The 24,101-nt window shown below is 36.0% G+C and overlaps 2 protein-coding genes across 3 annotated transcripts; both read right to left on the reverse strand.

Annotated features, from left to right (window-relative positions):
* Positions 1-274: 274 nt before the first annotated feature.
* LOC142162928 (putative late blight resistance protein homolog R1B-17) lies at positions 275-18,595 on the reverse strand. Of its 2 annotated transcripts, XM_075220113.1 has the most exons (4): positions 10,824-18,595; positions 5,692-5,817; positions 548-644; positions 275-417 (listed from the first exon to the last, which is right to left on the reverse strand). In XM_075220113.1, the coding sequence occupies exons 1-3, from the start codon at positions 13,469-13,471 to the stop codon at positions 611-613; spliced, it is 2,808 nt and encodes a 935-aa protein (XP_075076214.1). In that variant the 5' UTR covers positions 13,472-18,595; the 3' UTR covers positions 275-417; positions 548-610. The 2 variants fall into 2 exon arrangements, with proteins under 2 accessions (XP_075076214.1, XP_075076213.1); XM_075220112.1 differs by lacking the exons at positions 275-417; positions 548-644; positions 5,692-5,817 and having other exon boundaries at positions 10,608-13,511; positions 17,549-18,594.
* A 1,230-nt stretch (positions 18,596-19,825) lies between these two features.
* Positions 19,826-23,055, reverse strand: LOC142162929 (protein BUNDLE SHEATH DEFECTIVE 2, chloroplastic-like). The gene is made up of 5 exons (XM_075220114.1): positions 22,868-23,055; positions 21,823-21,912; positions 20,894-20,957; positions 20,196-20,292; positions 19,826-20,062 (listed from the first exon to the last, which is right to left on the reverse strand). Exons 2-5 carry the CDS (start codon positions 21,895-21,897, stop codon positions 19,984-19,986), a joined length of 315 nt encoding a protein of 104 aa, XP_075076215.1. The 5' UTR covers positions 21,898-21,912; positions 22,868-23,055; the 3' UTR covers positions 19,826-19,983.
* Positions 23,056-24,101: the final 1,046 nt, after the last annotated feature.

Consider the following 24,101-nt stretch of genomic DNA (forward strand, 5'->3'; position numbering starts at 1 on the left):
TATGCCCCATCCTCTGCAAACCCTACTTGTGAGATTTCACTGAGTACGTTGTTGTTTGTTTATCAAATACTTCGTTGTGCTTCTCTTGGGATCAATGGTGGCAACCTACCTAGGAGCAGATGGATCATAACTTTTATGATTCAACTAAATCCAATATTTTAAATATGAAGCATGAATATGTATGTGAAAAATCACTAATATTCAATAATTATTAAATTCTAAATCTATAATCTCGAAGATGAAATGAGTTCAATGCAAAAATTTTAAAGATTGAACCCATCAAAGTATACATTCTGGATTTGCCTCTGAACCTACCCGAGAATAGTGCATATGAAGTCTACTCATCGAACGTACTCATAAATCCACCAAGAAATCCAGCAACATTGCAGTCACCACATAACATATCGTTTTTTACCTCTGAAGAAAGAAAATGCAAACATGAAGGATATGATTAATCGTCAGACGTCGTTGCAGCATCTTCTTGCTTAAGAACAAAATTACAATGTTAAACCATAGTCACCAAAAGCACAAAGGATAGAACAAGTACCTGCACAACCAACATAGTCCACCGGCTTTGAACCGCCCGTTGAAATGATCTACAGAGTTAACCCTAGTGCCTTGACATTGTGAGCAGAACAATGCACCTGAGAGCAATATAGTGTATAAGAAGCAGAAAGTGTTGAGCTAAATCAAAGTCCAAATGGATGATTTCAGGTTTGTGTAACCAATATGTATATATCTATTTCTCAAATAATCATGGACATAAATGATGAGTATAAGCAAGAAAAAGAACCATAAAGGCAAGTTTGAGTATGTAACCGGCAAAGAACCGGTAAGGCTGCAGCATCAACAAAAGTTCTCTCAACTAGGAAATTCTCGCCCAGATACAGTGTAATTGTCACATAAAATTTGATGTATAATTTTGACAGGAATTTATAAAAAAGCGGTTCTTCCATCTAGTTCTCAACATCAAGAGTCAAATTACACTACACCAGATGCAAATATAATTTTAATAAAAGAAGTTCAAAGCAGAGAGGAAAAACAAACATTATGATGATGTAATGCATTCGCTGGTACCTGGAGCTTACAACAAGAAGTTGTTTAATGTAGGAGTTCCACAAAATGCTTGGTTTCACGCACGCACTCTCACCAGAGATGCAAATAAATGAAAGATTTTCTTAGAAAACATAATCTTTATGATCTTTCATTTGACTGTAGATGCTGAGTTCAGGAACACAAGATTAGAAAGGTTAGAGAGTTTAGCAAAGGATTATGCCAACCCAGAACCATCAACTCCCCGTCTCAACTATGTGTGTTACTTAGAGGAACCATCATACAAGGATTTTCAAGCATTTATTTGCCACTTGTTACAACACATACTTTGTGCATTCAACTGGAGATCGCATGACAGGGAGAAAGGCCAGTAATGTGTTAATTGAGGCCAAATACATAGACATCCCCTAAAGTAGGCTTCAATTTTCATTTTGATACCTCAATTAAGGCTAGTACCTATTAGACAATTTACCAAAGTTGGCTCCCCTTGGATGTGATGCGTCAGTACGTCCATCGCCCAGGCAAACAAAAAAGGACCGAGTGTCGATCCCTGGTGCAACCCCAACACGACTGGGAAGTGATCCGAGTCCCCTCCTCCTATGCTCACCCAAGTCTTGCTCCATCATATATATCTTTAATCACCCTAATGTATGCAACAGGTACACCTCTAGCCTCCAAACATCTCCACATAACCTCCCTCAAGACTTTATTGTAAGCCTTTTCTAAGCCAAAATATTTGAATAGTTCTCCTTAGAAAATAGTTGGTAGACATAAAAATTCTCTATTAGTTAAGCCACCTTTTTCTAAAAAGGATTGTGGTAATTCTAGTTTGACACTATTTGGAATGGCTCTATCAGATTGAGCCTCAGCTCCTATCACAACCCCTGAAAATTGGGCATTCACTCTAAATTCCAAGCAGTCTTTTTCAGTTTTATTTGTTTAAATAAAAAAAGAGTAAAGAAAGTCCCGAAGAGCGGAACGTCCGTCCAACTCCCCCAAATACAAGGGAGCGTCCAGGTCTTATTGTGAAAAAAAACCGCCCGCCACACCAGTTCATGTCTTTATTTCGTGTGTTCCTGGGAGGAATTCGATCTCGAAATACCGCCTAAATAACTACGGCCAGAGAGTCAACTAGGTCGGGAAGAAAGAGTCTGGAGATCATTTTGATCTCCAGTCATTACCATCTCTTTCTCAAACTGAACACTGTTTCAAGGCCTGGTTGCCATTTTGTTGTGCATACTATTGCAATGTTTCAAAGGTAAAAAGAAACAATGAATTCGTTGGGGCTTTCAATGCAAAGCACAAATACAACACGAGCTTTAAGGAAGAAAGGCACAAATGAAAAAAAAAAAAAAAAGTATACATGTAATAAGTATAAGCACAAATAACAATTGTATGAACGATGGAACTAAAAGATACAATCAAGTTAAACAGCCATTGTTAATTAATGCATTCCTCAAGACAGATTTCATGAGTAAAGAGATGCACACCTTAACCTAAACCGACGCATAACCTAACTAAGGTGCCTGGACTTTAGCGTGCCTCAAACGAACCTCTAACTATATTATTGTATCAATGTGATTTATCCTGGAAAATTTTCTCTTTCAAATCGTCCAAATCATGCACTGTAGAGATAATTTGTATGCTTTAGTCAGCTTCTTGTGCATAACAAGATTTCATTACCTTACCTCAGTCCAAATAGTTACGAGTTATAACCTGTTTGGTTTCTACCTATCACATCCCAAATGTAACATGAAAGGCACTCGTAGGCCTAAACTTCAGGCGAAGGCTGAATACATATGTAGCCCCCTAAACTTGCCTGTTTTTTTCCATTTGGGCACCTAAACTGAAGGTTGTATTAATTGGACACCTAAACCTAATTGAAGCTGTGTCAATTGAACACAATTTTTACAACGAGCAAAACTAATTCATGCGTGACGGCCAAATGCTGCTGATGTGGCCATGTGACAAATAACAAAATGACATATCAGTAAGGAGAAAAAAAAAACCTTTTCTTCCACCTCCCCCTTTTGACTCTTCACAAAATCCCCCATTGCACACATAAAAATACCATGCCGCCTTGTTAAATATAGCATCCAGTCTTCCAGTTAAACCTGGTGATCCCAGATGCAGTGCCATCGCCTTATAAACTCCGACAAAATTGCAGGGGTCGGATGTAAAATCATTCAAGCTTTTACGAATTGCTTGTAGTACTAAGAAATCAATAGAGTCAAGCACACCATAAAGCCAAAAATAAAAACAGTAATTTATTCTTTATTTATAAGAGCCTCATTATTGTCACCATGGTGGTTGTAAATAAATGAAGAGAGGAATGTAAAAGGGGTTTATATAGAATAATACTGGAGACTCTTGAATATTTCTTTTCCGTGAGAAGCTATAACGAGTTCTCATGGGATATGGCCAACTGGTGTTCTTGAACGCTTTAATGGCGACGACTTCAAAGTAGAAGTTGATATAAGAAGAAAACGAGTGGCTTATGAGAAAAAGCAACAGCTAACAAATGGAAAGAAAAAAGTTCTTTTCATAAAATCTTCTGTTGAATAACATAATTGGAAGAACAAGAAGAGACCAAAATTTATATTAAGCTAATTGGCTCCCTTCTTCCTTGGTGGGTATCCAGTATAGCTGCTACAGTTGTCATCATTAGCCGTGGAACTGAGCCACCAATTATCTCCCTTCGCGGAACAAACAAAAGAAAATAGTTTGACCAAAAATAAAAATATTTGATTACAAAACTAATTAAAATGTTAATTTTACTGTCAAGGTGGTCAAGATGGTAGTGAAGAAGGTGAGAATGGTGGTGGCACATTGAGGTTGAAGGAGACAAAAGTGAAAAAATATATTACTGCTATAAAAGAAAGATTGGGGGTTTTCACTCTCTTACAGGAGAGTGTAATACACATGTTATGCCATATCAGCAGTATGTGTTCAATAGACAAAATAGAACTGGAGTTCCGGTGCCTAATAGGTACAACCTTCAGTTTAGGTGTCCAAATGAAAAAAATGGTCAAGTTTGAGGGAATGCATATGTATTCAGCCTCAGGCGAACTATAACATTTTAGACAGCCTCAAGCAATCACTACTAGTATCAAATGAAAAATCAGATGAAACGTTCCCTGTAAGACTATCCGTAATTTAAAGTCTCAGCTAAACTTCACGTAACAACATGCATCAAGAGTTACCCATTAGTTATATGTACCAACATCAAATTTATAATATCAATAAACCATAGATGAAGCACAAAGTTTTGGATATGACCCCAATATATATAGCCGTAACAAACCATAGTATTAATTACTATTACAACCCAAAGGAGTCCATGGAGCAACTCTAAAGTTCAAAACAACATGATTAAGCAAAAGAAACTCCAAATATAGCACCCACATATGAGAAATGGGGCTCACCAAAACAGCCTTCTCAAACCAACAATGCCTCAACCGCCGAGTAGCGTCTCAACAACAGGAACTTTCATACCTTGATATAATGTAGAGATACATAGGTTAGGTAGCTGCCTATAGCCTTGATAACAGTCATACTTACGGCTTCTCCTAAGTTAGCCTTGATTATAGCTACCTAACAGGTAACACATATGACATATCCTTTCCTTGACAAAGATATATATCTTTTAGGGAAGGAGTTATAGTTATTTTACATCATCCAAATATAATAAATCGCACAGACATAATTATTGTTTTGATTATTTTATATATATATATATATATATGCGATTTATTATTAAAAGGTATAAAAGATGCATGATCAACATTTTGCGTAGGTGCTTCGTGCTTTAATAATAGTGAATGTAGTTTAAAATATTATATAAAAATTTGATGATCAATATAAGATATTGTTTGAGTAGGAAAATAATTCAAATATAATATGAAAATGTACTGTAGTTCAAAGGTAACACGAATATATTATAGTTTTCAAAGAATGTTTGGTTAATATTTTTTTTCACTTGCTAGGCTCCTTAATATTTCAGATTTTAAAGAAATTTAGAAAATTGAAATCAAGTAATTAGCACCAGTTGGCTTAAAATTTTGAAAAATTTCCTATTATAAAAAAAAATAGAACTAATTGCAGCCATGTTAATATCGGTTGGGTTAAAATTGAAAGTACTCTTCGACATATAAACACATGTTCAAGTCTTTTGAAATGAGACTAATCATTTACAGTCTACATTTATAGTTTTATTCAAATAAGAAAATAATTTATATAAGGTAGTATATTAATCGATAAAAATCAAAATTTCAATTGAGTTTCTAGTCATAAATACGAGGAAAATAATTAAATTTACAATTTTGTCCAACGTAAAATAAGTTTTAAAAGGTAAAAAGGTGAAAGACATTTTGCTTAGGGCCTTTGGTGCTTTTAATATAATATATTAATTAATATAGATAAACTACTTAAGTTTTTTCAAAAATTTAGTGAAACCTCCAAGGCAATAATGAATTATTCGACTACAATATATACAAGCCTTGAAAATATTTATTCTTTACAATTACTATTTTATTACTCATTTTTTATTACCTATTCCGAAAATAATTTGATTCACGTAATCAAAGCATCCAGTTATCCAAATGTTACAATATTAATCAAGAATATACAACAACATACCTGGATGGATTTAGGATACGAATATCCACGGGTTTGTTTCCGTTATCTTCTTGTTCTTGTTGAATTTGTGCAGCAGAAGCCTCGAGTTTGGGCTTACAGTTGCATAACACAATTCGTTGTAGTGAGCTGTGTTGAAGTTTGGCAAAATGCCAAAGTCCCACATTGGTTGGGAGTTAAGTTTGGGGGGATTTTTCCCCTATAAAAGAAGGCCTAATGTTTAGGATTGAAACACACCTCTCATTTGCCTTCTCATCTGTTTAAGGCATTTGTATCTTCTCTCTTTAGTATTATTTCACTTGTATTTTTGGAGTGGAATAAAATATTGGTTGTGTCCGAGGAGTAGGCAAAATTAGCCGAACCTCGTAAATTCTGGTGTTTCCTTTATTGTTGTTTTATTGTCTTATTTATTATTTGGTGGCTGTCAAATTTTTGGTATAGTAGTTGTGACTTATTCACACTATATACATTTGGCTTCCGCAACAATTGGTATCAGAGCCAAGGTACTGTCTAAGTATGCTCTGTGGTTGCAGCATAGTCTGATCTTCCACATCAGAAAAGATTTATCTTGGTAACTGAGTCAAGGTTCTGTCTGAGTATGCTCTGTAGTTGCAGCTTAGTCTGATCTTCTACATCAGAAAGGAAATAATCTTGATTTGTGTCGTCAGCTATTAAATAATATTTGTGTCAAATATGGGAGACAATAAACAAGAAGAATCTACATCAAGTGTCAACAATACGTCATCATTGGCATCTTCGCTTATGACAAGAATTGTGTCAAATGCGAAATTTGCGGTAGAAATTTTTGACGGGTCCGGACATTTTGGGATGTGGCAAGGCGAGGTTCTAGATGTCCTTTTTCAACAAGGGCTAGATCTGGCCATTGAAGAAAAGAAACCAGATGTTATTGGAGAAGAAGATTGGAGAATTATCAACCGTGTTGCTTGCGGTACCATTCGATCCTACCTTGCTAGAGAGCAGAAATATCCATACACAAAGGAAACTTCTGCAAGTAAATTATGGAAAGCACTGGAGGATAAATTTTTGAAGAAAAACAGTCAAAATAAATTGTACATGAAGAAGAGACTGTTTCACTTCACCTATGTTCCTGGTACCACGATGAATGAACATATCACCAGTTTCAATAAGTTGGTCACAGATTTGCAAAATATGGATACAACTTATGATGATGGTGACTTGGCCTTAATGTTGTTGGCGTCACTTCCTGATGAGTACGAGCACCTTGAAACTACTCTACTCCATGGAAATGACGAAATTTCTCTCAGAGAAGTTTGTTCAGCTTTGTACAGCTATGAACAAAGAAAGCGAGAAAAACAGAAGGGCGGAGAAGGAGAAGCACTGTTTGTGAGGGGTCGTCCTCAAAATCAAACGAGGACAAAGAAGGGAAGATCCAAGTCAAGATCCAGACCCAGCAAAGATGAATGTGCCTTTTGTCGAGAAAAAGGGCACTGGAAGAAAGACTGTCCGAAGTTGAAGAATAAGGCCAAACATAACAATGGAAAGGCTATTATGGATTCAAATGTAGCTGATTGTGATGATTCAGACTTCTCATTAGTTACAACAGAGTCATCAACATCATCAGACATATGGTTGATGGACTCGGCTTGTAGCTATCATATGTGTCCCAACAGGGACTGGTTCGTGGAATTTCAAGAAGGAGAATATGGAGTCATCCACACAGCGGATAACAGCCCTCTTACCTCATATGGCATTGGTTCAATACGATTAAGGAACCATGATGGAATGATCAGAACATTGATAGATGTTCGATATGTACCGGATTTGAAGAAGAATCTCATCTCTGTGGGAGCCCTAGAATCAAAAGGGTTCAAAATCATTGCAGAAAATGGAGTGATGAGAGTATGCTCCGGTGCACTAGTGGTAATGAAGGCTAATCGGAAGAATAATAATATGTACCGCTATCGTGGCAGTACAGTTATTGGGACAGCGACAGTAACATCCAGTGACGACAAAGAGGCAGAAGCAACCAAGCTATGGCACATGCGCTTGGGACATGCTGGAGGAAAATCCTTGAAAACTCTATCAGATCAAGGATTGTTAAAAGGAGTAAAGGCTTGCAACTTGGAGTTTTGTGAGCATTGTGTTAAAGGGAAACAGACAAGGGTTAAATTTGGTACAGCGATCCATAATACTAAAGGCATTTTGGATTATGTACACTCTGATGTTTGGGGTCCTTCCAAAACACCTTCATTGGGTGGGAAGCACTATTTTGTAACCTTTGTTGATGATTTTTCCCGAAGAGTATGGGTGTATACAATGAAGAGCAAAGATGAAGTGTTGGGAATTTTTCTCAAATGGAAGATGATGGTGGAGAATCAGACAGGCAGGAGAATCAAGTGTATTCGCACAGACAATGGAGGTGAATACAAAAATGATCATTTCAATAAGGTCTGTGAAAATGATGGCATCATCCGACACTTCACTGTTAGACATACACCACAACAGAATGGAGTGGCAGAACGTATGAACCGGACCTTGCTGGAGAAGGTACGGTGTATGTTGTCCAATGCTGGCTTGGGCAAAGAATTTTGGGCTGAGGCAATTACATATGCATGTCACCTCATTAATCGTCTACCATCTGCTGCTATTGATGGCAAAACACCATTTGAAAAATGGTACGGAAAACCTGCTGTAGATTATAACTCTTTGCACGTGTTTGGCTCAACTGCATATTATCATGTGACGGAGTCAAAATTGGATCCAAGGGCAAAGAAGACTATTTTTATGGGAATTACTTCTGGAGTCAAAGGATATCGCTTATGGTGCCCTATGACAAAGAAAGTAATATTCAGCAGAGATGTTACCTTTGATGAATTTGCTATGGTAAATAAGGTAACAGAAGATACCAAACAAAATGAAGGTGCTTCTAAGCAGGTGGAGTTTGAGGGAAAATTTATTTTTCCTACACAAGAAGCAGAGGAGGAAACAAATGAAGATTACCCTCTGGAAGGAGAGCCAGTAGAGGAGATTCCAACTCAGGAATCTCAACAACAACTTGAATCAATAGCAACCAGCAGGCCAAAAAGAACAATAACGAAACCTGTTCGTCTCATAGAGACGGTTGCTTGTGCAACCTCAATTGTAGCTGATGATGTTCCTACTACTTATAAAGACGCTGTCCAAAGTTCAGAAGAAGATAAGTGGAGGATTGCCATGAATGATGAAATACAGTCCCTTCATCAGAATCATACATGGAGATTGGCCAATCTCCCGAAGGGAAAGAAAGCAATTGGGTGCAAATGGGTATTTGCAAAGAAGGAAGGATTTCCTAACCAAGTAGATGTTCGCTACAAAGCAAGATTGGTGGCCAAAGGATATGCTCAAAAGGAGGGAATTGATTACAATGAAGTGTTTTCTCCAGTTGTAAAACATTCCTCCATTAGAATTATGTTGGCTTTGGTAGCACAATTGGATTTGGAACTAGTTCAGATGGATGTAAAAACTGCGTTTTTACATGGAAACTTGGAGGAGGAAATCTACATGACTCAGCCAGAAGGATTCAAAGTTGCTGAAAAAGAAAATATGGTGTGCAAACTTGAAAAATCGTTGTACGGATTGAAACAATCTTCTAGACAATGGTACAAGCGATTTGACGAGTTTATGTTGCGGCAAGGGTACAAGAGAAGCAAATACGATCATTGTGTGTATTTGCACAAGCTTAAAGATGGTTCCTTTGTATATCTTCTCCTATATGTTGATGATATGTTGATAGCTTCCAAGAATTCGGAAGAAATTGATAAGTTGAAGATTCAACTGAAGAAGGAGTTCGAGATGAAGGATTTGGGTGAGGCAAAGAAAATTCTTGGCATGGAGATAATTAGAGATAGACGTTCAAAGAAACTCTGTTTATCTCAAAAGGAATATTTGAAGAGAGTACTTCAACGTTTTGGCATAGATGACAAGACTAAGCCAGTTAGTACTCCACTTGCTTCCCATTTTAAGCTAAGTACTACTATGTCGCCAATGGATGAAGCTGAACGAGAGTATATGTCAAAGGTACCATACGCAAATGCTGTTGGTAGCTTGATGTATGCAATGGTTTGCACAAGGCCTGACATTTCACAAGCTGTTGGAGTTATTAGCAGATATATGCACAATCCAGGGAAGGAGCATTGGCAAGCTGTGAAGTGGATTCTACGGTATATTCATAATACTGTAGATGTCGGGTTAGTTTTTGAGCAGGAAGACAATCAGTTTGTAGTTGGATATTGTGACTCAGATTTTGCGGGTGATATGGACAAACGAAGATCAACTACTGGTTATGTGTTTACTTTTGCAAAGGCACCAGTTAGTTGGAAGTCTACTTTGCAGTCAACAGTTGCTTTGTCTACAACAGAGGTAGAGTACATGGCTATTACAGATGCTGTGAAAGAGGCAATTTGGCTTCAAGGATTGCTAAAGGAGCTTGGTGTTGAACAAAAAGGTATCACAATTTTTTGTGATAGTCAAAGTGCTATTCAATTAGCGAAGAACCAAGTTTATCATGCAAGGACGAAGCACATTGATGTTCGGTATCATTTCGTACGAGAAATCATAGAAGAAGGTGGAGTCACGGTGAAAAAAATTCATACTACAGAGAATCCTGCTGATATGCTGACAAAGGTGGTGACTGCGGTCAAGTTTCAACATTGTTTGGATTTGATCAACATTGTTGAACACTGAAGATTGAAGATGAAGACACAACCAAAATTTGTTATTGAGAGAGAATTGAAAATGTGGAATTTTGCCAAGGTGGAGATTTGTTGAAGTTTGGCAAAATGCCAAAGTCCCACATTGGTTGGGAGTTAAGTTTGGGGGGATTTTTCCCCTATAAAAGAAGGCCTAATGTTTAGGATTGAAACACACCTCTCATTTGCCTTCTCATCTGTTTAAGGCATTTGTATCTTCTCTCTTTAGTATTATTTCACTTGTATTTTTGGAGTGGAATAAAATATTGGTTGTGTCCGAGGAGTAGGCAAAATTAGCCGAACCTCGTAAATTCTGGTGTTTCCTTTATTGTTGTTTTATTGTCTTATTTATTATTTGGTGGCTGTCATAATTTTTGGTATAGTAGTTGTGACTTATTCACACTATATACATTTGGCTTCCGCAACAAGCTGATGTCTGCAAACTCAATGGGTATCTCTTCCAAATTAAAGCAAGATCTAAGCACAAGGCATTCAAGGGCAGGGAAATTGTCATCCGTGGCTTTCCAGTAGTTGAGACGTGTCCAATCAATTAGCAAAAGCTTCAACTGAGTAAAACCCCCAGCAACTGTATACCATTCATTGTCCTTCATAACACTTAGCACCTTTAGCACCTCAAGGTTAGGCAATTCACTTATAATGTTTATGTCCTCCCACCTTAGACAAGTTCCATTCAACTCTAACTTCTTGAGCGTTGCTGGAAAAGCTTCTGCACTTGGAATAGTCGCTTCTCCAAACTTCCACGTGCTATGAAAATAAAACCTCAAATTTTCAAGTTGATGAAGATAGACAAGATTGTCGAAAAGTCTAGAATCTTCAAAGTCATCTCTATCTCCATAAATTCCTAACTTTTTAACATTTTCAATCCCTGAAATAACCTCCTTTGTGCAACTAAATGCAGACAACAAATAAATAGTTTGTACGTTTGAAAGGGCCAAGTGCGTCCCCTCTTCCTCAGCAGATACACTTGGAGGATTTGGTAAATAAAATGCATTCAGTTTGAGATGCCTTAATTGCATTAGTTCCCAAATTTGCTCCGGAAACACTATACATTCCGAACTAGACCCTTCAAATATGAGTGTGTGCAGATTCCATAACCTGCAAATTTCTGGAGGTATGTCAATGAAACGCCCGGACAACGCTAGGTACCTCAACCAAATGAGGCATAGTATTTGTGAAGGGAATGACTCCAACTCTATGGGACTCAAGTCCAAGGTTCTGAGTAATTTGAAACGAATAATCTCTGATTCCAGAGTAAAATTTGGTAAAGGACAATAATTGGAAAGAGAGATAATAGAACGAGTTCGTTTCAAGAAATAATTGCTATCATCGACATCATCATCTCTCTGCCCCCTTATCAAATGATGCAGTTCAGGGGTAAGAAGGGCCCTATAGTAACCACAGTGAATATCATCATGTTCAGTCCATCGTTTACAGGGCCCTATTTTATGCCTGCTAAGATGACGATATTTTGGAGGAACAGGATTTGGTTCATCATCAAGTTCAAGTACAATGTCGTGACTTTGAGCTATTTCATCCGAACCATCATCTTCATCCAAATCGAGGTAATGAAATACAATATCATTCATGATAAAATTTTGGCTTTGAGCTTCTCTCAAGCATAGCTCATATATTAGATCATGAACCTTACATGATTTAATTTCTGTTTCATCCCATTTTTTCTCACAGGCAAGAATTAGACATCTGTCGACAAGATCTTTTAAACACTTCTCAGCCTCCCCTTCAAAGTCTTTTTCCAACTTCAAAAACCCCTCAGCTAGCCATAATCTCACCAACCTCTTCACCGAAATCTCTCTGTCTTCTGGAAAAGCTCCAAAATACAGAAGGCATGCTTTTAGGTTACTGGTCAAGTGATTGTAACTCAACCCAAGCACATGTAAACATTGTTTATCAGGATCATTTGTGACAAACGACATGACATCTTGAGCAACATTTTCCCAATCTTCTATTGTCCTTTCAGATTTGGATAGAAGCCCAGCAACCACAACAATGGTTAGCGGTAACCCTTGGCATTTGTCGACAATTTGCTTCCCAATAATCTCATATTCAGATGGCAATTCTTCATTTGCAAACGCCGCACTTTTGAAAAGGTTCCAACTCTCATATGGATCCATGAAACTCATCTGTAAAGAAAAATTCTCTGTACCAGCATAACAAGCTACATCAGTGTCACGGGTAGTCAACAATACTCTGCTCTCATTGTTTTCACTTGGAAAGCATTGTCTCACGTCATCCCATGCTTTACTGCTCCACATGTCATCCATGACAATTAAATATCTCCTGCTTTTTAAACTCTTTTGTAGCATATCTGCTAGCTCTGCCTCATCTTCCATATAAAATGTGTCACCCATTCTAGAACGGAGAAGGCTTAGCAAGATTTCTTTTACATTGTGATGGCTAGATACAGTAGCCCAGGCACGAACATCAAAATGAGATCGAATGGATACGTCATTATAAACTTCTTTTGCTAAAGTTGTTTTACCAATGCCCCCCATCCCCAAGATCGGGATGACTTTCAGTTCACCAGAGGAACGTCTTGTCAGATCTTCTAACAACCTTTTCCTTTGATCATCACGTCCCACCATATTCTTCTTAACATTCAAAACATCTTTTGCTGAACTCGAACCTCGAACCAAAGATTTCTTTGATGCTTGTTTGCCTTTGTGTTGAATCTTCATGGACTCTTTCTGGAGATGACTAATGTCCTCAGCTACTTGTTGCAAGCTATCACAAAACATCTCGTGTGCCGTTACTTTCTGCATTTCATCATTTGCCATTGCAGCTTCTGTTAGTCTCAGCTGAATTGTGTATTCAACTGCATTTGCAACTTCTTTTATCCGTGCTTCCAAATCTGTCATTTCCTCAGACACATTGCTTCTCTCAGAGTTTTTGAGGAAAACTTCCAGGGAACTAACTTTTTCATGAAGAGTGAGGATTTCTTCTTTGTGATCACGAATTAGAGATTGTATTGGTGATTTCGACGTCAAGAGCAGTTTTATCGTTCTCATAAGAGAAACAATACTAGCATAAGCCATATCTACTGTATCTGTGTCCTATGAGATTATGACCTGAAAGCTGCATGTTGCAAGAAGCAAGTGGCGTTACACATAACATGATATTTGCAATAGGGAGGCAAAAACAGCAGATCAGATAAATTTCAGGCTTCACTTATCTCAAGTTCTCAATTTCCTTTGCGTACTGATCTAGACTTGTATAATTAATACTATAATATTTATAGCTTTTATGGACATCGTGTCTTATTTATTTTGATGTTCAGGTCACGTATGTTACTACACACGAGTTTACACTTTTGCGGTACAGCGGTATATAATCTTTAGACTTTACTCTCTAAACCTGGAGAAGGGTATGTGCAATTTGCCATGCATCTATTGGTTTGGTGTAAATACCCTGTGTGGGGTAAGTTTTTATGTAAATAGAGTAATAACCTTTGGAAGTACCTAATACCTATATTTACTGGTCATTAGTGTACATGCAAACTATATTTTCATTTGTGAAATCTCTTATAACTATATGTATCCTATTCCAACTTTTTTTATTGTGAGTTCGCGTCTCCCCAAGAGCAATGTGGGAAGTTCTTGGAGGGAAGGATGCTGGGGTCTATTTGGAAACAGCCTCTCTACCCCAGGGTAGGGGTAAGGTCTGCGCACACACTACCCTCCCCAGACCCCACTAAGTGGGATTATACTGGGTTGTTGTTGTTGTTGTTTTCCTTCACCGCTCAATTTTTTAAATACTTTTGTACTGTTTCACAGAAAATTAAATGCTGTGATTCTGTAATACTTTGAACATGAAATTCTCTACTTTTCTTTAAAAAAAAAACAAAATCGATCAATCAACTATATATGTCGCAATCCCAAACTGCTTGAATCGGCTATATGAATCCTCCGTATTCATTCTGCTCTATTTGAAACATTTTTATTGGAATACAGGTAAATAAGTTGTATATTAAGGCAAACTAAAGGCTTATAACTAGAGATATTATAAAGCTCACACTTACCTCGAAAAGTAACACCACAACTCCTAGGAAATATCAGATTAAATGTAAGTACAATAATGACAAATCTTTAATTTCTACTTAGGTATATATCATCTACATGGATCTTTACTTCAATAGTGTTCTATGCTTGGCTAAATCAACTTTAATGTTTGAATACCGTAGTGATTGGGCCACATATGAGTTCCGAATTTTTCCTATACAATTACAGAACGGTTGACTTTGTTTGTTAGAAGAACCATCACATTAAAAATTGAAGTTGGATTAGCTAAATGAATTTGAAATCCTGAAAGTTGTATAAGTCATAGTATATATAGACTAAGATGATCAGTTAAATGTTTTCAAACTTCTTAGTCAAAATATGGAAAAGGTATGTATCACGATAATATTGTTTATCGTGAAGGTTTTATTTTTCACAATATAAAAGGTTTCAATTATTGATTTATTCCATATTGCTTTAGGGCATTTCAAAAATTATTCTGTTGCCGCTCTTTAGTGGGAAATGGTAATAATATTCTGGAAACGGCAAAAGGAAAAAGTCTAAACAGCAGCAAGTTTTAAATTTAAAATAAAAAGGACGGAATATCTCTAGTCGCAAATATAGCTTTTAGAAAAAATTACTCTCTATCAGATGGAACAATATTCCTACCAAATCAGGCCTATATTTTATCTTCTTATCCAGAGGCGGATCCAGGATTTTAAGAGGATGGATACACTATTATAAATAAACGGATTTAGGATTTAAATTTGATATTCAACCTTTGGCTTACGGAAACCATTACACTATTGAAATTATAAATTTACAATTTTTAGACATTTTCATGATTTTTCCAAAATACATCTATACTCCATGTCGAAAATTTGTTAGTCGAACCTGTTAATTGCTCTATATTACATCCTCAATTACTACTAGTTTTAATATAAGACATGTCGTTTAATTATATAAAATTTTATTATTACATAAGAAGAACAAAGATAGACTTGGGGATTTTAAAAAATAAACCAAATAAAGAAAGAAAAACAAAGAACCAAGTTCTTAATCAAAAAGCAAGATGGACAAGAAAATTAAATCCTTGACCGCACTTGGTGCACCCATTAACCATTGCACCATATGACTCTCAAGAACTTAGGTGCACACACATATATTTGTATTATTTTAAAGTAATATAACATCTATGCATGGTTCAAGGAGGAGAGCATGGGTGCACGTGAACCTGCTTTCATCCCCGTAGATACGCCCATGTTCTAAGAAACGGATCCAGAATTTAAACTCTATGCGTTCAACCTTTCAGATTTTTAGTAATGAACCTATTAAATTTTTAAAGTACTGGGTTATAACTTTACTGGATTTTTATACATAAACTTGTGTCCTGTGTCGAAAGTACTGGGTTCAGATGAATCCAGTATTCCTAAGATGCATCCGCTCCTACCTGTTCTTATTCGGTTTGGCTCACTTTGTATAAAACTTGATTTTTTTCATTCCTTGGCCCAATATTAGAGACTCGTTTCTAGTTTGAAAATTTGAGTTGGATCTTCGAACTCGAAGAACACCGAAGCTTCATTATTAAAATCTTTATTGCTGGATTAGAAGAGTGGATCGAAATTCATGGTTAAAGTAGCTATTGGATTTACGAGTTTTGTTGGGTTTACTGATATTTTGAGGTACATTTCATTGCTGAAAACGTAAGGTGAACACCTAAGAAATTAGAAAACCTCCATTGTTGGAGTTCAAGTTTCTCAAATCAGTAAATTTTACAAATTTTTGTGCAATATGAGTATGACTTTAATAGTAACCCATGAAATTTTCTCTAGTTTTTACTATTCTTTGTGATGAAAAACTTTCTAAAGTACATCGATAACAAATATAGTATTAATATCGACATAATATTAAAAAATTTATGCCACATAATGCACCCTAAGTTCTCTTTAGGGGCACTTTCAATTAGTAATATTCAGAAATGGAACTATATGCGAAACTTCAGGCCAAATTAAATCTCCAAATAGAAATCAGTGTTTTCAAAGATGAAAAGCGCAAAAAAGATTTAAGGTCTATTGGGGCTTTAAGCGCAAATAAAACAGGGGCTTTAATGAAGAAAGGTGCAAATGGAGAAAAACTACACATATGTATGTGTAGTCCAAGACTAATATGTATAAGCATGAATGTCTTATATATGGACAAATAAATTGAAGAGAATTAATTACGGTAAAGTGAAATATCAATTGTTTAGTGTCGCATCTTCAGGATTACACTCATTTGCAAAGAAAAGTATGTCTTAGAGCCTTGATGACAACATTGAAGCGCCCGCTAAGGGCGAAGCGCTCAACATGTTTTGAGCCTCGCTTCAGGGCTCAAACGCTATGCTTTCCTCAGCCAAGAGTCCATTGGAAACAGTCTCTCTATCCACACAAAATAAGGGTAAGTCTCTGTACGCACTACTCTCCCCAGACCCCACGGTGTAGGATCAGACTGGGTATGTTGTTGTTGTTCAGGGCTTAAGCGCGCTTTAAGCTCGCCTTTAATAACACTGATAGAAATTAAGCAATAGATTCCACGTTGAAATATTAGTAAGATGCTAGCTTATGTTATATTCCAATAATGATTTGTTTTTGTTTCAGAAGTGAATTGCAAATGTTGATGTATTATTACTAATTTTTAGGAACTTTTGTCAATAGATTAAAAGAAACAAATACATTGCAAATAAAACCATAACAATATTATAATAGACGAGCAACAGAAACTCTATAACAGTCTCAAATCACAAATCTATTATTTTCCCGCTTTTATTTCCCGTTAACATCTTGATATAACCTTTAGGGCCTCTATGTTTATGCATTTCCAAAAGGGACTGGAAAAGTTGCTACTGTTTGACCAGGAGATCATGGGTTCTAGCCGTGGAAACAGCTTCTAGCAAGGATGCAAAATAAGGCTGCATACAAGAGACCCTGATTACGGTCCTTCCCCGGACCCTAAGCATAGCGGGAGCTTAGTGCAGGACGTCCCTTTTAACGACCATTTAAGCATTGAACTTGTACTATATATATGATATATAGCGCAAGGAGACAAAACATTAAACAAGAGTAATTAAGGGCAACTAACCTTTCAATGGCAGATCAGCAATACAGGAGAGTTGGGAAGCAGCAAAATCACTTCAACAAATATACACAATTAATATAATGAATATCAACAAACAAATGGGTAAAGCACACTAAAAATACAGTGTGTAACCAACATAAAATCAAGAGAACAAGGAATTGAGAAAACAAAGGAAAATAGCGTACCTCTAAGGGCTGCAATGATTTAGGCAACCAAGTTACCAAGTGAATTCTATATAATAAAGAACAAAAGAGTTGACTTTATGTGAATTTCATGACAACTTCAATTAGGGAATATAATATTATACCAAATGGGCATAATATATTATAAGCCATGATGGTTATAAGTAAAGGCAGATCCACAAGTTGAAATTTATGGATTCCCACAGTGGCCTTAAATTAATATATAATAATAGGTCAGTTCAAAGTCAAATATTTATAGATATCTAATAGATTTCTCAAAACATATACATGGTCTGATTATATAGCACATTCACATTAGCTGGTCTATGAGGATTGGAGATTAATAAATCAAAGAAAGATGTGAGATAACAAAGAAGATGGCATACCTCTGAGTTGTTAAAATCGTGTCTACGTTCATGTTACCATCAAGTAAATTTTATATAAGGAAAGAAAGACTTGACTTTGTTAAATGGGATGACAACTTCAATTAAGAAATATAATATTTATGAGCCACATGGGTGTTAGTATTTTATAAACCAGGTTGGCATGTTATCAGTTATCACCAAGTAATTCTATATAAAAAAGAAAGACTTAACTTTATAAAATGGGTGACAACTTCAATTAAGGATATACAATATTAGGCCACATGAGTGTTAACATAAGAAGGGGAACCTGGTGCAACGGTAAAATTGTCTCCACGTGATTTATAGATCACGGGTTTGAGTGGTGGAAGCAGCCATTAGTGCTTTTATTAGGATATGTTATTTACATCACACCCCTTGAGGTACGGTCTTTCCTAGACTGCGTAAATACATGATACCTTGTGCATCAGGCTGCCTTTATGAGTGTTAAATACAGGATACCTTGTTGGTTTGAAAGTTTATGACTTCTTGTTTATTATATCTAAATTATTTATGAATACTCTTGAGAAGTCATTTTCCTTACTTTGCGTACCAAACACCGGAAAATGAATAAGATTACTACTTTTTTTCCGAGAAAATATTTTCTTGGAAAACATTTTCTGTTATACCAAACACACCCTATATTGGAATCTCATATGTAAAATATTCGAATTTCTAACATATTCATATTATGCTGCAGCTTTTTCGGATTTTTAAAATTGTGACTATATTTCAATTACCATTTGTAAATCTGGTTATTTCTAAACTTTTTCGCCGAGTTAAAGAAATGCTTTAGGTTGAAAATTCAGAGTCGCAATTCAGTTGGTAAAGCTTTAATTTTCTCTGAACACTATAAAAAATCTTTATTTTTAGCTAGCAATATCCAATTATCCGGATATTTTCCAACTAAGAGTTCAACTTCATTGCCCGAACACGATTGGTAATATCCAATTATCCGGATATTTTCCAACTAAGAGTTCAACTTCATTGCCCGAACACGATTAGTGCTAACCACACTAGGCGCCACCAATCTAGATATTTTCCTACTAAGAGGCTAACTTCATTACTCGAACACGATTGGTGCTGACCACACTAGGCGCTACGACGATAGCAAGAGGGGGTGGGAATAATCTTGCATCTTCACAAGCTTATTGTCCCAAAAGAACATGCACCTCTGTAAAATCACTAACTTGCTTAAAATGCTGGCATTAGCAAATAGGCTGGACAAAGTGTAGGTCCTTTGTCATATAACAAAAAATTCTTAACGCAAAGCTTTTTTCACTTAGTTCAGAAAGAAGCTTCTACAATATCAACATGGGTGAATGCATCATGGGAGTGTCGGGTTCAACTGAACTCAGTACTTTTGACGTGGAACATAAATTTAAGTGTAAAAGTTAACCAAAACTATAAAAACTACTATATGAACCCATAACTTTAAAAATACAATAAGTTCAATGCTAAGAACATCAGAGGTTTAATCTATAGAGTTCAAATCCTAAATCCGCCTCTGAATATAAAGCTCCAGAAATCTTGAACATGTGAAACTAGAATAGGAAAATGATAATACAATCTGTTTATCAAATACTTCTTTCTGCTTCTCTTGGGATCAATGGTGACAACCTATCTAGGGGTGGATGGATCATAACTTTTATGGATTGAACTAAAATCCAGTATTTTTGACAAGGAGCACGATCATATATGTGAAAAATAACTGAAATTTCAATAAATATTAAATTCTGAATTCATAATCTCAAAGATACAATGAGTTCAATGCAAAATTATTAAAGATTGAACCCATCAAAGTGTATATTCTGTATCTGCCTCTGAACCTACCCGAGAATAGTGCATATGAAGTCTACTCATCGAACGTACTCATAAATCCACCAAGAAATCCAGCACCATTGCAGTCACCACATAACATATCTTTTTTACCTCTAAAGAAAAAAAGTGAAAACATGAAGGATATGATAAATCAGACGGCGTTGCAGCATTTTTATCGACTTGCTTAAGAACAAAATTACAATATGAAACCATATTATCAAAACAAAAAGATGATAGTACAAGTACCTGCACAACCAACATAATCCACCAGCTTTGAACCGTCCATTGAAATGATCTACAGAGTTAACCCCTGTGCCTTTGCATTGTGAGCACGACACTGCACCTGAGAGCAATATGGCGTATAAGAAGCAGAACGTTCTGAACTAAATCCAAGTTGAAACGTATTATTTGAGGCCTCTGTAATCAATACGTATATATCTATTTCTGAAATAATCCCATAAAGGCAAATTTTAGCATGTAACACGGCAAGGTACCACTAAGGCTGCAGCAGTAACAAAAAAGGTTTTTGAATCCAGTACGCTGTAATTCTCAGACAAAACTTTGATTAATAATTTGAGGGAAGTTCGTAACAAAGGTGTTTTCCGTCGAGCACTCAACATCAAGAGTCAAATTACTAATTGAAGCAAATATTGTTTTAAGAAACGAAATCTCAAGTAGAGGTAAAGCAAACATTATATTGATAAAAGATATAATAGCTCTCGTACTAAAATCTAGGAGTACAAGATTTCTCACGAAAGTACTGCTTCCGTTACAGTGCTCTCCATTGCCACAATTCGATAACCATTGAATAAATAGAAAGGCAAAATTACAGTATTATGCAATATTAGTCACTTGAGACTCAAAACAGTATGAGAGTGTTTTCCGAGAGAAACACTGAGCCTTAAATCAATGACGCGAAAGAAAGTTTACAGCAATCCACTTACCATTTCCATCACAATTTTGACAGACAATGCTCCTTACTTTCGTGTCTTTGTCAGTGTCAGTGGCCTGGAAAATAGAGAATAATGTCAAAGCTCTGGCATAATTCAACCAACTCAAGGAAATAGAAGCAAAGATGATTTAGAGTTGGATCACAAAAAGAGGTGAAAGAAAAATTCTAGGAGAAAACCAAAGTTTCAATAGAACTACAGCTAGCATTAAGCCTAGGAGTTTCACATTTACAAATGAGAGACGAAAAAAGAAAGCGAGAAAAAGGTTACTGATCCCATCAGGAATGAAATTATGCCGCGTGACGCCGTTCATATAAATAGAGAGATAATTGGTATAATGCTGATGCCATCACATTAACAGAGGCAGAGCCAAGATGTCAACTTTATGGATTCTGAATTTTAGACCGGCGGCAACTTTATGGTTCTTAATTTAGTATTTTGCACATGTTTAACGCCTTTCTTAACACAAATAAGTGTTTGAGCAAATGCTACCGGGTTCGACCGAACCCATACCCGGGCTTCTAGCTCTGCGCCCCTGACCACATAGTTTTCAAATTCCCACGAACAAGTTTATTTGGCGGTTTACTTAGCCAAGTAGTGTCACCACAATACTGGACCAGTTTGAGCACAAAAACTTCTTAAGAACATTCATTGCTCCCGTCTCAAGTCAAGACTATGAGCACACAAACTTCTTAAAACCCTCCTCTCCATTCTCAAGTCAAGACTATAAGTCCATGAGCCCCCTTTAGTCCACCTAGCTCTGTACCGCCATCACGCTCTGAGTTATATATGTCTAATGCCATACTGGATCTTAGCCTTAGTGTCTAAACATTAAAGTCAAAAAATGTAGCCATTGCATATCAATTGAGCACATTTAACTGCAAATTTTCACAATTATCTAATACATAGAGGTCCAAAATTACCTTCACTTCCACAACTCTTGGAGCTGTAGGTAACATCTTTGATCCATTGAATCTTTCCTCCGGTGCAATTCCCATTAATCAGATTTAGACCTGACAAGAATATAAGATATCCCAATTACTACACACAAAAAAGAAATTTGAACCTTTACAACCGAACACATTAGCATTCTACACTTGCAGACCCATAAACAAACACAAAGAGTGACAATTATGCGTAAAGTCACTGAAATTTATCCACTGTAACAGTAAATACAAGTTTTTCACTACATTGAAGTAACCGCTACATGGTGTTCCTATCGCCTCGTTTTTCTTATTATCTTGTTGTTGTTACTCCTTCATGCTACTGCTTTCTTTTCATCTTTCCTTGAGCCGGGAGTCTATCAGAAACAGCCTTTCTACCTTCAAAGTAAGGGTAAGGTCTGCGTACACACTATCCTCCCCAGACCCCACTTATGGGATTATACTCAGTTTGTTGTTGTTGCCGGTGCTGTTGAAGTAACTAAACATTACCAACTATAATAGTTATTGAACTTTATCCATTAACAGTTTAGCCACATTAATGTACTTGAACTTTAACCACTATAACAATAAAATTCAGCTTCTTTTAAGTGTCAAAATATACTTTTGTGACTAGATTGTTATAGAAGGTGAAAAAGGGCAGTCTGGTGCACTAAGCTATAGTGGTCCGGGGAAGGACGGACCACAAAGGTCTATTGTATAGAACCTTAGACTGTATTTCTGCAAGAGCCTGTTTCCAGGGCTTGAACCCGCTACCTCTTGTCATGGTAATAATTTTACTAGTTACGCCAAGGCTCCCTTCCATTGTTATGAAAGGTAAAGTAACTAAAGTTTAACCACTACAATAGTTACTGAACTTTACCCATTTATAACAATTTTAGTCACATTAAAGTAACTAACTTTATCCATTAAAACAATAAAACTCAGCTTCATTTATTTAACAAACCATAATTGACAGAAAATACAACTACCTATTAAGCAAAAAGGGATAAATAAATTACAAGAACAAATAGAAGCCGGAATTTACCTGGTTTATTGACAGAATTGAATGAAGCTAAAGGTGAGAAACACAGAGAGTTTTCCATTAAGAAAATGAAATTCAGCTGTTTCTTGAATTAGTTGAAGTAACAAATTTGAGATGGAAAAAAGAAGTGAAGTTGGGAAAAGTGAAAGAGTTGCTAATTAAAGTGCTGGAAAATGTTAGGTTATAACGAAAACTACATGCAGCCGCAGGTTTACTACATAAGGATTATTCCTTTTTTGGTCTCTCCCCTCCGTTGATCTAGACTAAAATCTAAAAGTAAAATGACTAATATAACCTTCTCTCCAGCAGCCAAATAAGCAATAAAATATCTTCCATCCCATTCTTCGTGTCGTTTTATCCCAAAAAATACTTTAAAATATCTGTTGTTGTAAAAAATACTTGAGAATGTTATGAATAGTTTGTACATTGGATGCCCATATCGTTAATAACTTAAAGATTAAATCTCTTACTTTATGTCCATCATCTTTACTTTTTATGCCTATAAAAGGCCATGCAATTGCAATAGAAAGATACATCAAAGTGAAAGAAGAAAGCACTTCTCCCTTCTTTCTATCTCTTCTTATTTACATCTTACTGCATTGCTTTCATTTTATAACACGTTATCAGCACGAAGCTCTAATTTTATTCTTAAGTCCCGCTAAGTTGAGCCATATTTTATTAAGGTGTATATCATTATAATCATTTTATTTATGGCAGTACATATCATATGTTCACTGTTTGCAGATTACTTGTGCGCTTGGGCATCTTAAATAGTTTAAGTGCATTGCAGTGATAAAATAACTATTTTCTTCCGTGCTCAACTCTTAGAGGACCTCAAAGTCATCAAACTAGCTATGCACTAATGTCATACTTATAATATTCATGGACTCTCTGGATCAAAACATATCTTTAAGGTATTTTGAAGAACTATGAGAAATGAATTGACAAGCAATAATTTTATAGTTTAATTACTTTATATTTATTGGAACATATAAATAATGTTAGTCACGATCAATTCTATTAACACATATATATATCAAAAATATAAAGTGAAATGAAACAAGTATATAATTTCTACTTTATGGCAAGAATAAAATGAAATAGTAGATTGTTAACATGATATAGCTCTATTTTCATTTCTTTTACCTTAATCGTTTTGTTTTCATTAATTGTTTATTATTATAATTATTTCTCTAACTTATTTATCTTTTATGATAGTTTTCATTATGTCAAATTT

This window comes from Nicotiana tabacum, chromosome 8 (assembly GCF_000715075.1).
Source record: "Nicotiana tabacum cultivar K326 chromosome 8, ASM71507v2, whole genome shotgun sequence".
NCBI lineage: Eukaryota > Viridiplantae > Streptophyta > Magnoliopsida > Solanales > Solanaceae > Nicotiana > Nicotiana tabacum.